Raw genomic sequence first — 15,851 nt, 5'->3', positions numbered from 1 at the left:
GGCTGCAGATAAATGTTTAGGACACATCAGTACATACATGGGATATAAAGCCATGCAGCTGGACAAAGTCACCTAGGGGGTGAATATATAAAAAGAAAGGAGGTTCAGGAACTGAAGCTAAGAGTGTTCTGATATTTAAAGGTCATACAGAGAAGAGAACTCCAACAAAGGAGACTGAAACAGCGGGCAATGGGGCAAAAGAAGAACCGAGTGAGTTTAGGATCTCAGAGACAAATGAAGAAAGTCTTTCATTGTGGAGGGGGATAAACTGTGCCAAATATGATGACAGGTCAAGTCAGCAGAGAACTGAGAACTGAATCTGATATGGCGGTATGGGGGTCACCGACCACATTGCAGAAGCGACTTCCCTGGAGTGCAGCAGTGGATGAGACAAAGTGAACACAGCATGTTTGAAAATCCTTCAGAGAAAAATTTGTTGTCAAGAACTGAAGACGGGCACAGTAATTGGGAGGGGATGAGAGTTAAGAGTTGATTTTTATTGACTGATTTATTAGAGCAGGAAGATGTCACAGCACAGTTATATGTTGATTAGCAAAAACTGAGAATTCAAGAGAGAGAACCATAAGAGTAAAGCCCTTTGGTAGGTGAGAAGCTGGACAAAGGCGGGATCACAGCCTGGGGAGGACAAAGGCTGAGGAGTGGGTAAATTTAGTGACAAAGAATGGGGAAGTTCTCTTCCAGGTGCAAGTATTCTCTTAGTGAAGTAGGTGGCAAGGCTTTTAATTGTGGGCAAGAAATGGGGCAAGGGTGTTGGAGGTTTGTGTTGCAGGAAGTCAGGGATCCCGAACACAGGGACTGGTTGAAGCTGTGGCAGAAGAACATAAACTGTGAAGATTTCATGGGCTTTTATTAGTTCTCCAAATTAACACTTTTATAATTTCTTATGCCTGTCTTTACTGCAATCTCTGAACATAAATTGCGACGATTTCATGGACATTTATCACTTCCTCAATCAATACTCTTATAATTTCCTGTGCCTGTCTTTAATCTCTTAATCCCATCATCTTCATAAGCTGAGGATGTATGTCACCTCAGGACCCTGTGATGATTGCATTATCTGTATAAATTGTTTGTAAAACATGTGTGTTTGAACAATATGAAATCTGGCCACCCTGAAAAGGAACAGGATAACAGTGATTTTCAGGGAACAAAGGAGATACCATAAGGTCTGACTGCCTGCAGGGCCGGGCAGAACAGAGTCATATTTCTCTTCTTGCAGAAAGCAAATAAGAGAAATATCGCTGAATTCTTTTCCCAGTAAGGAATAACCCTGGGAAAGGAATGCATTCCCAGGGGTGGGTCTATGGACGGCTGCTCTGGGAGTGTCTTATGCAACTGAAGATAAGCGATGAAATACGCTCTGGTTTCCGGCAGTGCCCTCAGGCTTGCTAGGATTAGGATATTCCAGCCTGGCGAATTCTAGTCAGACTAGTTGTCTGCTCTGGAATGCTGTTTCCTGTTAAGATGTTTATCAACGATAATGTGTGCCCAGCAGGACATGGAACCTCATCAGTAATTCTAATTTCACCCTGGCCTTCTGATCCTGCTCTGCCTCTCTGCCCTTGTGATCTTTTATTGCCCTTTGAAGCATGTGATCTTTGTGACTTACTCACTGTTCACATCCCTTTCCCCTTTTGAAATCCCTAATAAAAACTTGCTGGTTTTGCGACTCAATCAGCATCATGGAACCTACCAACAGGTGATGTCACTCCCGGAGGCCCAGTTGTAAAATTTCTCTCTTTTGTACTCTTTCTCTTTATTTCCCAGACCAGCTGACACATAGGGAAAATAGAAAAGAACATATGTTGAAATACTGGGGGCTGGTTCCCCCAATAGTTTTCAGGAGACAAGACAAAGTGGGAAAAAATAGAATCAATGAATTCATTCTTGGAATACAGTGGGATTGCCAGGTTTGTGCTCATAATTTAAAGTGAGACCAGTCAACAGTGTTGCATTTTCCTTATGGCCATTTCAGCTATTCAAGCCCATGTGTGGAATAAGTAGACAGTCTGATTCAACCAGGGATGGAGTTTGCCCAAGGGCAAAACGACTAAACAGAAGAAAAAGGAATAAGGGAGGGGTGACTGCACTCAAAAAATACTATCAGTGGGTATTTACCTGGCTTACGTTCTAAAAGCTGCTGTAAATGAAACACCGCTTGTTCATAGTCTTGTTTTCTGAACATGAGATCAGCCATCATCTATAAAGATAAAAGTTGGTTCTAAAAATATTGCCATGTGTTTTACACAACATATTCTTCCAATCAAGATTTAACACTAGAAAAACATAGACGATAAACATGAGGAAGGGGCAGCATTTTATAAAAAGCAGGAATTTAAGGTTCAAGCCCACCTTGAGCAGAATAACTTGGAGATCAGTGTAACAGAAGATAATCAAGGATGCAAAACAGATTGCTCTGCTTGCAAAATTGTATTTTTAGCAAAAAATATGTTCCTAGCAGTTGTTTTAAAAACAGAAATTTGAAAGGATTTGCACACTGTATGTGCTATTGTAGAAAAGATAACTCACTGAACCTGACAAAATAACAATGAGAAGATTCAAAACAAAACAAAATTTAAATCATAACTATTTTGAAAATTAAAATGAGCAAGACCTACTGAGATTTTTCTTATTATGTGCTGTAAAATGCAGATTTCATATATTTCTTTTTAACCACAATAACTTTAAATAAACCTCACAAAATGTCATCCACATAGCTGTCTGCACAGCTAACAAATATTTTAGTCCACATAAAAATAAGAAAAAAACAAACAACCAAAATTCTATTCAAAACAGAACATCTCAGACTGATATATGAAGTTTTTTTCCCCTGTAACTCCAAAAATTCCACCCAAACTCTTAAATATGTCCACCATTCCTAAGTACTTAAAAGTTAGTTCTTAGCAAATTAGTGTTACCACATGAACTCCACCTAACCAAGCATCCCCTTAGGCATAAATAAAAAAGTAACTAGACCCAAAAGGGCATGTAAAAACCTGACCTAGGTTTATCTTTCTTATAAATAAAACCCTAATGATTCTGGGTCTTTATTGGTAAAATGTAGTAATGTTAGAAAAACGTTATTTCTTCCAAAAGCCAACATGAGCCATGTCTCATCATCTAGTAGTAGTTCCACGGGGTAAAATTTAAAACTTATAAAACACAACTGCTTTTGTTGTACTGAAGTTCCTTGGACTGACCATGGTAGCAGCTTCATTATCCTGGTCACTCTGAAGCAGTAAAGCACACTGCCGCAGGCAGGAATCAGGGTCATCTTGTGCCAGGTATAATCGTGCCAGTTCCAACATAATCTGTAGAGTAAAAGGCTAGATTCATCAGACACTGTATAAAATAAAAAGTGAATGAGGAAAATATGTGGACACAGATTAAACTTTAGTTGACCAAAAGTCATTGCAATAAAAATGCCAAGTATAATAGACAAAAAAAAAAACCCATAAAAAACTGTACGTATACCATCTCTATTTTCTCTTTCACTAGAGAAAAAAACAAAGCAAGCAAACAAACAAACAAACAAACAAAAACAGAGAAATAGGTAGTAACTCGCTTCAAAAGTAAAGCGACATAATGCATTGTGAAAAGAACACTGGTCTTAAAACCAGATTGGACTCTAGTCCCAGCTCCTCCATGACAGGGCCAAGTCAGGTTCCTTCTACATCTCTTAATCTGCTTTCTCATTTGTAAAATAAAAAGCTTCAAGCAGATAATCTCTAAGGTATGCCTCAGATTTAAAAGAAGGATTTCAACTCTTTTAGCCACCACTGAAAAGGTATCTGTTTGGTTATGCCTTGCTAAAGGTTGTTTTGCCATTTATCTGAAAAAATTATATTAATAAAATGTTCAAATTGGTCATTAAATTCTAGAGGACAGCTGTCTCTTGTACATGATCACCTACTTAAGTGTTTAGGCATTAATTATTTTGAAAAATTAATAATCTCTCCAGATCTTCTCAGATCTTGACAGAGTTAAAACATTTTAGTTTTTATATAACCAATCATGTATGTAAGTGAGCTACACCGAAATTATCTTTACATTTATTCTCCCACTGTGCCATATGAGGTCATAGATTCAGCCTAGCCATTTTTGCATCCTTAGTACTAAACACCAACTGAAATACAGAGTGTACAACAGCTGTTTAATAAAAGGAACTGAATTATCTAAATCCAGATATTTGTGATAGAGAAATTATTTAAATTATTTTAAAATAATTTCATGTATTTTGATAAATTAAATTGATAAAATAAATTTGAAAATTATTTGTTATTTTGATAATTAAAAACATAAATATTAAAACAATTTGCAGGTTGCTTTATATTACTTATTCCATTACAGTTTTTAAATTGTAATGTTCTTTTTTTTTTTATTTTTTATTTTTTGAGACAGGGTATTGGTTTGTTACCCAGGCTATAGTACTGTGGCATCATCATGGTTAACTGCAGCCTTGACCTTTTGGGCTTAGGTGATCCTCCTGCCTTAGCACCCTGAGGAGCTGGGACTACAGGTACATGCCACCATGTCTGGCTAATTTTTGTACTTTTTAGTAGATGAGGGTTTAGCCATGCTGCCTAGGCTGGTCTTGAACTCCTGGACTCAAGTGATCTGCCTGCCTTGGCCTCTCAAAATGCTGGGATTATAGGCATGAGCCACTGCATCTGGCCTTAAACTCTAATATTCTTAATGTAAGGCATCATGTAAGATTTTGAAAGTTTTCGAGGAATAATATTAATCTTTTAACTTATATTTTTGTTATATTTCTCTGTAAATCTCCTTCTTTTTTTCTATTTTATTTTTTGAGATGGAGTCTTGCTCTGTTGCCCAGGCTGGAGTGCGGCAGTGCGATCTTGGGTCACTGCAACCTCCACCTCCCAGGTTCAAGTGATTCTTCTGCCTCAGCCTCCCAAGTAGCTGGGATTACAGGAGGCACCCCCACACCATGCTGGCTAATTTTTGTATTTTCAGTAGAGACAAGGTTTCCCCATGTTGGTCAGGCTGGTCTCAAACTCCTGACCTCAGATGATCCACACGCCTCGGACTCCTAAAGTGCTAGGATTACAGGCATGAGCCACTGCACCCTGCCTACATCTTCTTTTAAAACAAGCTGGTAAAAATTTTACATCTGAGGAGATTAGAGGACATCTGGAATAAAAGGTACTTAAAATTTTATAAAGGTACTGACCTTATTATCTGTTTCACAGTGAACCAGAGCCTCTCTATAAAACTTAATTGCTTTTTCATAGTCTCGCTGAGCGACAGAATGTTTTGCAATCTTTGCACAAATTTCAGCTGCTAAATGTTTCTGTGCAGGAACTGCATCTGGCTGTTCCATCTGAACACGTTTTAGTACCCGAGCTTGTAATTCTCGAGCCTAGAAAAAATCAGGATAAAAGGAATAAAAAAAATAAAGAAAGGAAATTAAATTCTCTATAACTCACACACAGCATAATTTTACAGATTTATTTAAACATTACAAACCCTTGATCTAACAAATCCTGATCCAAAGAAAATGTATTCTTGAGATCTCAAGCATGTACGTGTTTGCAAATGAGCCAGCATACATATATCTTTCCAACAAAACACTTACGGAATTACTGAGTCTTTTCCCACTGTTACAAGCATGTGTATAAGAAGTGCACTAAGGAGGAAATACAACCTTGAAACAAATACAAAGAGATAGGGCCTTCCTCAGGGTAAGAATGTAGAGTAGATTGTTAAATTGGAAGAATATCAGCCTTTCCACCCATCCATCTGGTTTCTGGAACATTGAGATGTTCCTTCAATAAATGGTAAGAACTCCCATGTTTTAGGTCTTCAAAAATAAAATTCATGTTTCAGCTATACATAATGATTCACTAATGAATGCGTTCATTTAACAAATAGTAAATGCCTACCACATGCAACATATTATGCTACACACCGGGCACCCTTCTTGGGAGTCTTGTCAAAATGTTAGCAAACAATTGCTTTGAAACAGGTTTTCTTTTTTTTTTCTCTCAAGCCAGAGGTTTAGAGAGTCATAACAGCATTCTCTTGCAAATGAAATAAAAGTATAAGTGTATATAGCATGTGGTTAACATTAAAACTGTTTCATGAAATTTTTATTTTGGTTATATTAATATGTGTTTAAGTATGTCAGTATATGTACCTTTGAGTGTTTTGGATTACACATATGCATACATCTGTTCATGTTTTTACATAGCTATACACATATACACACACTCATGCATGTGCTCCTAGTAAAAAACCTGAAAACAATTGGTTTAGATAGGATGATCTCTGTCTTGCAGGAAGGCATCCTTGTATCCCTGAATTCTTGTACCTCTCCATATCAAGATGTCCTCCTCTGACATCACTTAGCCAACAGGAAAGTAGAAAGCAGGGAAAGACCCTGGGGCCCATTCCTAGCACCTCAGGGGTAAGGGTACCATCCCAAGGACACAAGTTTCCAGGTAGCAGCCTCCAATAATTTTGTTAGAGATGTCCCATCACTTATGGCCCTATACTGTTTTACATCTGGACTCTGAATTGCAAGTGTAGGAAAGAAAGTGAAAATTAAAGAGAAAGTGGAACAAATATTGGTGACAGAGGCCCCTGGCAAACTGCCCCCAGAGGACAGTTGTCCCTTTTCAAACAAGATAAGTGGAAAATGCTATTGCCATGGGAGTATATAATAGAAAACCTAACTCAGTCTTGGAAGTCAGGTGAGAATTAAAAGAATGGCTAGTAGTTACACCCTGGTGAGTTGGGGAAAAAGAGATGGCATGAAGAGATGGAATGGCTCGTAGGCATTAGGAATCACATGTGAAGGAAAGCTAATAAGGGATATAAGGGATACACTGTTTGATAAAATAATTAGAAGAAAAAATGGCTGGAAAGATATACAGAATATACAACAGGTAAGCCTGTTAAATAATCTACATTTTATCCTAGAGGCCATGGGAAGCTACTACGCCATGTTTATAAGCATTGGCATGACAGGATCAGGTTGTCTTTGGGAATCATCACCCTGGTGGCACTGTGAAGAACTGACTAGAGGGAAACGAGACTGGAAGAGGATGGGATCAATCAGGAGGATACTTCAGGACTGTAAGCAAGAAATAACGATGGAGTCGGCTAAAAGATGACAGAGAGGGTTACAGAAATGCAAAGTTATTGGAAAAGTCTGAAATGTTTAGAAAGCAAAATTCCGAAGACTTGAGATTTCCCTAAATTTACCATTTCTGTCACTGCCCAAAATGTTTAGCAACTTTGCAAAAACACTATGACGGACCCCTAAGTTACATAATGTGGAGAATTAAGCTCAATAAACGGTCGCTGAATAAATGAACAGAAAATATCAAAAACTTTGACTCCACTTACAGGTTTCTGTTTAAATTGCATCTTAAGATTTGTTTCTTTGTCATTCAGAATACACAGCATTGTCACCATTGGGAAGAATGTTATAGTTCCTCAAACCTTATTAAAGATGAATAATCCCTGGGCTCTAACATAGGAACTCAAAACTGATTACAGTTTGGGGTGCTGGTATTGTCTAGCCATGGCATGCTGTTTTTTGATGTTGCTTCATATGTCTGCTTTTATAACACAGGGCCTCATATGACCACGGTGACTGGGACTAATGATATTCATAAAGGAGTGAACTAAGCTAAATTTCTTTCTTTTTTTTTTTTTTTTTTTGTAGGTGACCACATTTTTTCACATCATGTTTTCATTTTAAGTTTTAGCAATTAATACATAGTCAGAGAGATATTATTTCAATCCTTACAGATTAAGATTTAAGTAAACTGATCCCGTCAGTGGTTGGAATATCCTGGCCGCTAGCGGCTCCATGTTAACTTATGAAAGCTGTAGAAAGCCTAGTTTGTCAGCATTGAGCTTCTTCTCCGCCTCAATCCTTTAAAATCACTTCGGGATAGACTCTTACTACATGCTTTTGCATTATCTGTACTTCTGCATAAAATTCACGTGAACACTTGATTTCGGGCTCTGCTTTCCCTTGTGGCAGAAAGCAATGACCTAGTTCTAGGAGAGAAGTGTCCTTGTTTTGAAGTTTTTTGCCTGTTGGACATTTGAATTCAAAAGGGAAAGACAGCAGATAGCAACATTGGTACTCTGTGTCCTAGATTCTATCAAAAGAGGACTAACCCCCACAAGAGTTAAAGTTTGGGCAGCAAACTCTGGCTTGTTTAAGCTTGCTATGGGCGATGTGAGAATTTATCTATATGGCATATATTGTTTAATTAACATAGAGTGTAAAATAATTGTTTAGACTTCCAGCTTGCGCACCAAGTCCACAGGTACATAGATACCGGTCATAAAAATAAATACATTTGGTAGTGTGAAGATACATCAAATAATAAGGACCATTGGCCAAAACCACTCACTTAATTTTTGGAGCTGAGCTCAATTTAAAGTTAGGTTTGAAAGAAAAGAAGGTAGGTTCCTGGTGGTCAATACTGTGCTGAATGTTTTTAGTCTTTACTGAAGATGTAAAGGTGAATGAAATTGAAAAGACTAAAGACCTGAACTCCTTGATTGTGTCCTTGCTGTTTGCTTTATAGTGAAGGCACAATCTATCTGGCGATAGCTAGATAATATAGCATGTCATTAGGGACCGCTAGGTCTGAAATTAAACAATTACATACTTTTTTTATTTTTTTTAATATAATACTGAATTTTTTTTTTTTTATTATACTTTAAGTTCTAGGGTACATGTGCATAACGTGCAGGTTTGTTACATATGTATACTTATGCCATGTTGGTGTGCTGCACCCATCAACTCGTCAGCACCCATCAATTCATCATTTATATCATGTATAACTCCCCAATGCAATCCCTCCCTCCTCCCGCTAAATTTATTTCTAAAATGTTTTAAAAGTCTATACTTACCAAAGATTGCACTTTCCTTCTAGCTTCTGATAGCTAACCTATTGCTGGGTGCAATTCTCTATCATGTGATTCAGAAAATAAGAACTAAAATGTACCAACAATTAAGGACAAGACATTAATATTGTTTAAGATTACATACTTCAATGATATCATAAACTTAGATGGATATCACAGAATCTAATAATCCAAGCTCAATTCATTCACAACTAGGACAAAAAAATTGTGGGACTTTCTACTGAAACTTGGGTAAGCACCCACACTCATGCACATACACGTGCACACACACATACACATGCCCCTGTCGGTTAAATATCAAAACCAAAACACTATAAATTATTTGCAGAATGCAGAACTCTTCTGGGTACATGGGAATCAAGTCGAAAGGTGACTAGTACAGTATCCCGGAAAGCACAAAGGGTTAGGACTGAGGCATCTGCATTCCACTTCAAACTCTTCTAGTAACCAGCTGTATAATCTTAGACAAATACTCTCTGTGGGAAAATGAGCACAGTAATACATAAACTGCTTGCTTACCTCAGAGACCTGTTGCTTCCAACATACCACAGGAGCTCACAGACACAGGATAAATAGAATGAGATAAAAATAATGGAGGTCTTTTTTAAAAAATATCAAGTATGAGGAAGGCAAGAGATCATTTCACAACTAGACAACTGCAAAACAAACCAATATTATGGATCCCATCTGGGGAACAGTAAAGTGCCTCCAGGGAACTTGGGAAGTAAGATTATCCCTCTCAGAAGTAAGCTGCAAAATCAACACAAAATAGATAGAGAAGACAGGCAAAATTGCTTAAATGAGATGGAGAACCTAGAAGATTTACTTAAAAATCTTCCAGTGTCTGATACTGAAATAAAATATATCACATTGTGTTCCCTATAAACAAACTTTCAAACAACTAATTTAAAATGCCTGACAACAATAATGGAAAAGGCAAAAGTAGAATAACAGAATTTGAATAAGAAGAAATGTGTGTTGTAATGTAGCTAACACTGAAAAATAATAAAAGGAGGTATAAATAACACAATAATAAAGGGTAAAGTGGAATAAGAATAATTTAACTCATAAAAGTCAAGAAAATTCAGAAAAAAATAAATTGTAAGATGGCAAATCCAAATATAATTCATAATTATATTAAATGTTAAAAAATTACAATAGATTAAGATTGTCAAGAAAAAAATTATATGCTGACAGATCTTCAACAAAAGGACACGGAAAATTGAAAGTAAAAGAATGCAGGAGATATACCATGCTAAAAGGAAGCTGGACTTAGCCATATAAACACAAGACAGAGGAGATTTTAAAGCAAGAAGCATTACTAGAAATGAAGAAGGCCATTTTATTATTTTAAAGAACTTAATTCACCAGGAAGATAGTGTAATTCTAAATCTGGATCATTCAATAATGTATCTTCTAAATAAATGAAGCAAAAATACATAGAACTAAATGGAAAAAGAGAAATCCACAATCACACTGAAAGACTTTAACATCCCCCTCATACAAACAGACCAAAACTAAGAAAACAAATAACAACCAAACCCTAAGAACAGGGAAGATGTAGAGAAATCAATCAACAAATCCGACCTAATTGACATATGGCTGAACTAAGTATTTATTAGGTTGGTGCAAAAATAATTGTGGTTACAGTAATGCTAGAAACACATTATTTCAAGTTCACATGGAACCTTTACCAAAATTGATTATAACGTGGGATGTAAAGCAAGCTTCAACAAATTGCAAAGGATTGAATCATTCAAAGTATGTCTTGGCCCAGCAGAAGTGTACTAGAAATCAGTATCAAAAAGATAACAAGCAAATCAGAACTCCATAAAAATTGAATGCTACACTTTTAAATAACCCACTGGTCAAAGAACCAATCAAAGTGAAAATGAGGAAATGTTTTACACTAAATAATAATAAACTTGTGGAATGCTGATAAACCAGTGTTGAGGGAGAAATTTATTGCTTCAAATGAGTAAGAAAAGAACAAAAGCTTGAAATCCATTACCTAACATACTATTTCAAGAGGCTAAAAAATAAAATAAAATAAAAATTAGTAAACCAAACCCAAAGAGTGTAGAAGAAATTATGAGGTTAAAAGAAAACATTTCATGAAGCCAGAAAAGGCAAACGTTGACCCTTCAAAATATTAATAAGATAATGAACCCCTAGCATAACTGATCATCAAAGAAGAAAATAAAATTACTAATATCAGGTTTGTAAAAGGGGACCTTTTCACTGCATTTGTAGACATTCAAAAGAAAAGATATAATAAACAAGTTTATGTTAATACATTTAACGATAAACTGACTACTTAAAAAAATCCAAAATGATATAAGAAGCAATTTGAAAATGATCAGTCTGAAATCTATTAAAAACTTTCCTTCAAAGAGTTGGGTCTCAAGGTCTGGAACACTGAATTGTTCCAAACATCAAAGAATTAGCAGCCGGGTGTGGTGGCTCACACCTGTAATACCAGCACTTTGGCAGGCCAAGGCAGGTGGATCACCTGAGGTCAGGAGTTTGAGACCAGCCCGACCAACGTGGTGAAACCCTGTCTCTGCTAAAAATACTAAAACTACAAAAATTAGCTGGGCATGGTGGTGAGCGTCTATAATCCCAGCAACTTGGGAGGCTGAGGCAATAGAATCACTTCAAACTGGGAGGCAGATGGTGCAGTGTGCTGAGATCATGCCATTATACTCCAGCCTGGGCAACAAGAATGAAACTCTGTCTCAAAAACAAAAAAAAGAAAAAGAAAAAAGAAAAAAAGAATTAGCATCAATCTGTTGAACACACAGATGTAGAAATCCTGAACAAAATATTGTAAAACATCTTTACATTCCAGCAAATCTTTTAAAAAATTATATCAAAGTGACATTTATTTCAGTGATATAAGCGTGGTTTAACATTTGAAAATAAATCAATATACCACATTTGAAAAGAAAAACGGGACAAAAGACATATGATCATCTTGACAGACGCAGAGAGTATATTTGATAATAATTTAAGTGACTTATAAAGAAGTTGTTAGCAAACCAGAAACTGAATCATCATAAAAAAAACATCAACCACTTGGGAACATACTTAGGGAAATCTGTGTAAAACCTCTATGTTGAGAACCACAAAATATTAAGAGAAAAAAGAACATCTAAATAAATGGAGGAAGAAAGCACTAAGTTCAAATCCTGATTATGACACTAGTCATATGACTTCACACAAGTTATTCAACCAAGTCTCCTCAGCTATAAAACAGGATTAAAAAATTCCAACCTTTCCTAATTGTTATAATGGTAGTAATAATATATTTAAAATGTATAATCCATAAGCATTCAATAAGTATTTTGATTTTGACATATTTTCTGCAGCTGTTTGGCCGAAACAGATTGCTTTCCTCTTATACATGGCATATTTCCTTCTGCATCCATCTCCTACCTCATGACCACACTCACAGACAAATGCACTTACCTGTTGTAATGCAGTGATCGCATCACCAGGTCTTTCCATTTTACTATAAACTTTTGCTAGAAGAACTTGACAACGTCCATCCTCCATGAGAGCGGACAGCTCATTTACTATGAAAGAATGGAATGTAATGGAAAAAATTATTCATCTTGAATAAATATTCACATTTTCCAGAATTTTAAAACTGGGCTCTAGAAAAAATGATTTTGAAAAATACTGAATACAGTTAAAATTTTCTCAGTCAGTTACCTGAAGAATGGCCAAATTAAAAAAAAAAGAAAAGAAAAGATTTAGGATAAACACTGGCTGGATGAAAAGTTAAAGAACTGGTTAACAACTAGAGGCTTTTCTTAGACATATATTAAGAGATAACAATTTAACCCCACAATAATTTCCAGTTTTACCCTTAAGTGTATAAAAATTTGTTTGCAGAAATCATTAAAAGAAGATAGGGTAGTTGCTATATGCAGTTAAGAAGATAACTGCTCTTTTAAAAATCAAAGATACGGCCGGGCGCGGTGGCTCAAGCCTGTAATCCCAGCACTTTGGGAGGCTGAGACGGGCAGATCACGAGGTCAGGAGATCAAGACCATCCTGGCTAACACGGTGAAACCCCGTCTCTACTAAAATACAAAAAACTAGCCGGGCGAGGTGGTGGGCGCCTATAGTCCCAGCTACTCGGGAGGCTGAGACAGGAGAATGGCGTAAACCCGGGAGGCGGAGCTTGCAGTGAGCTGAGATCCCGCCACTGCACTCCAGCCTGGGCAACAGAGCGAGACTCTCAAAAAAAAAAAAAAAAAAATCAAAGATATTTGATAAGCAATAAAGTACAGTTATTAAGAGCACTGACTTTGATGTTGAACAGTTTGGTTTCAAATCTAGGCTTTACCATTTACTAGCCCTTTAATTTTGAGCAAGGTACTTAACCATTCTGTAATTCCCTCTCATCTGTAAAATAGGAAAAATGATAGCACTTACCTCACAGGGTGGATGTAAGATTTTAAAAGCTAATAAGTTACTAAATAAGTTAAAATATGCAAAGTAATGAAAACAAACTCTGGTACATGGTAAGTGCTTTTTAAATATTTGGTTAATGCCAAATATTTTGTGTCTAAGAACAATAAAAGAACCCTAGATAATTAACAAAAATGTTTCCTCCACCATTTGTCAAGTGCATAGTTCATGACACGCTGTGCCATTTTGCCAACTAGGTAGTTTTGAACGTATCAATAAAACTGAGTTTCAGATTGCTAAATTTAAAATGGGTATGATTATATCTGCCTCAAAGATGAATATGAGTCCTGAGGAGATAATGTATGAAATGTATATGAAGGCATTTGCGTATGTCATGGGCATGCTCAGCAAATATTAAATGAAAGAATTTATGATACATAAATATAATATACCCACTGTAACTAAAACATACGATACTTGAATCTCTCTCCCCCTATAAACTTTTCAAAATGTATATCCACATTTAGGCCTTTCAAGTGTTTCAAAAGAAGATCTGATAAATCCATGCATATATTTTTATGGAACTAATAATACTTCATACAATAAATACGTTTATAATTAGAAGAATTTAAGCACCAATGTCATCAAAGTTAAACTAAAAGATCATTTTGAAAATACCAGATAACTTACAATCGGCTTCTCTCATCATGTGTTCAAATGTATTTTAAAGCTACACTATACATGTTGTTGGCAAAAGGAACATACACAATACACAATGGAATAAAATAAAGATTCCTATCATCAGAGTAATGTATATGAAGGAGTTTATTATAAAATAAAGGAGGCAGTTCCATAAATGGCATGAAAATAAAATTGGCTATCCACTTTGGAAACTATATAGTAAAACTTGTATGTGGAATAAAGTACATGGATTAAAGTTCTCAATATAAAAATTAAAACAATATAAATGACAAAAATATATGGAAATACTTTCATAATGTTAGGATTAGGGAAGAACGACAAGAAATTTTAGAGAATGACAAGAAATTCAGAAACAAAAAAAAGACATGAAAAGCAGATATATGATCATTAAATATTCTACTTGATCAAAGATACAATAAACAAATCTGATAAAGAAAAGACAGCCTGGGAGGAAGTATCTACAACATGAATATTAGGTAATAGATTAAAGACAAAGAATATAATTAAAAATTCCTAGAAGAAAATAAGATACATAAAATACCTAACCTTATCACTCATCAAAGAAATGCAAATTAAAATAAGTTTATTTTCATGACTAATACGACATAATGTCAGGAAGTTTTTAGCCTTAAGAAAGAACAATGGGGCCAGATTTAATTCTAGGAAGTACAGAGAGGTATATGTATATAAAGAAGGATTTTATCTCAGTACTGCTTCCAACTATTCCCCAAGCTAAATGTCTATTCCAATATGAGACTCATCAAGTCAATTATGGCATTAACATATAGTGGAATACTCTACATATGCTAAAAAATAAAGAAGAGCTATATTTCTAACAAGGAAAGAAGTTATTAAATGAAAAATGCATACTGCAGAATTATAGGTGCACTATAATCTATTTAGATAGAAAAAAGTGGTAGGTATAATAATTGTGTATATATGAGAGAGGTAAAGATGGGGGCAGGGAGACTGATTATCATGATATACAAGTTGTTAAATATGGTTTTCTCTGGAGTGTGGGAGAGGACACAACTTTTACTCACTTCTGTAATCTTTAAATTCTCGCAATGGGTAATCACTAGAATTTATTGAAAAATAAAGACCTTTAAAAAGCAAATTTTTACAAACTTGAAAGGTAACTTGATAGTATCCAAACAAATTTTAAATGTACAAAATCTTCAACTCAGCACCCTACTCTAAAAAATACATGCAAATGTACACTAAGGAATGATGCAGTGATATTCGTTGTAACACAGATTATAATATCGAAATAATGGAAAACTAAACATCCAATAATTTCAAGAAAATTAAGTAATTTATTGGCATTATGGAACATTGTGATGCCTGTAGATAGAATAATATGAATAAAATTCCTAGAAGAAAATAAGATACATAAACAAAATAATACCTAACTTTATCACTCATCAAAGAAATGCAAATTAAATGCATGATGTACTGACATCAAACTATCTGGGACATGTATGTGGAAAAAATTGCAGAAAAGGAAGAATAACAGTTTTGCACAGGAAAATCACATTACATTTATATATACACAAACATATATAGAATATTAAATTACAAGCTACTAGGGAGGTAATTTGAGAACAAGGCAAATGGAATTCATAGGAGAAACAGATGACTTATGCATTATATTCTTTTATAGAGTTTGAATTGTAAAAAAGAAACATGCTACTTTTTTAAAAGTAAAGATTACAAAATGTTAATGTGTTTAAATATGAGGTAGTTGTAATTTAAAGATAACTTACTTTATATTATTTTGGGAAGTA

At 35.3% G+C, this 15,851-nt stretch overlaps 1 protein-coding gene across 3 annotated transcripts in view; it reads right to left on the bottom strand.

The window, feature by feature from the left end:
* TTC21B (tetratricopeptide repeat domain 21B) overlaps positions 1 to 15,851 on the bottom strand; it is an 83,996-nt gene that overhangs the window by 24,786 nt on the left and 43,359 nt on the right. For all 3 annotated transcript variants that reach the window (XM_017889186.1, XM_017889187.1, XM_017889188.1), the window contains exons 19-22: positions 12,412 to 12,518; positions 5,216 to 5,404; positions 3,222 to 3,332; positions 2,140 to 2,221 (exon numbers count right to left, since the gene is read on the bottom strand). In XM_017889186.1, the coding sequence (XP_017744675.1) occupies positions 2,140 to 2,221; positions 3,222 to 3,332; positions 5,216 to 5,404; positions 12,412 to 12,518 (489 nt within the window). The remainder of the gene's footprint in view (positions 1 to 2,139; positions 2,222 to 3,221; positions 3,333 to 5,215; positions 5,405 to 12,411; positions 12,519 to 15,851) is intronic.

Source organism: Rhinopithecus bieti, unplaced genomic scaffold (genome assembly GCF_001698545.2).
Source record: "Rhinopithecus bieti isolate Rb0 unplaced genomic scaffold, ASM169854v2 scaffold_18745, whole genome shotgun sequence".
NCBI classification, from domain to species: domain Eukaryota; kingdom Metazoa; phylum Chordata; class Mammalia; order Primates; family Cercopithecidae; genus Rhinopithecus; species Rhinopithecus bieti.
The sequence above is the reverse complement of the archived record's forward strand: the minus strand, read 5'-3'. Positions and strand labels throughout refer to the sequence as shown.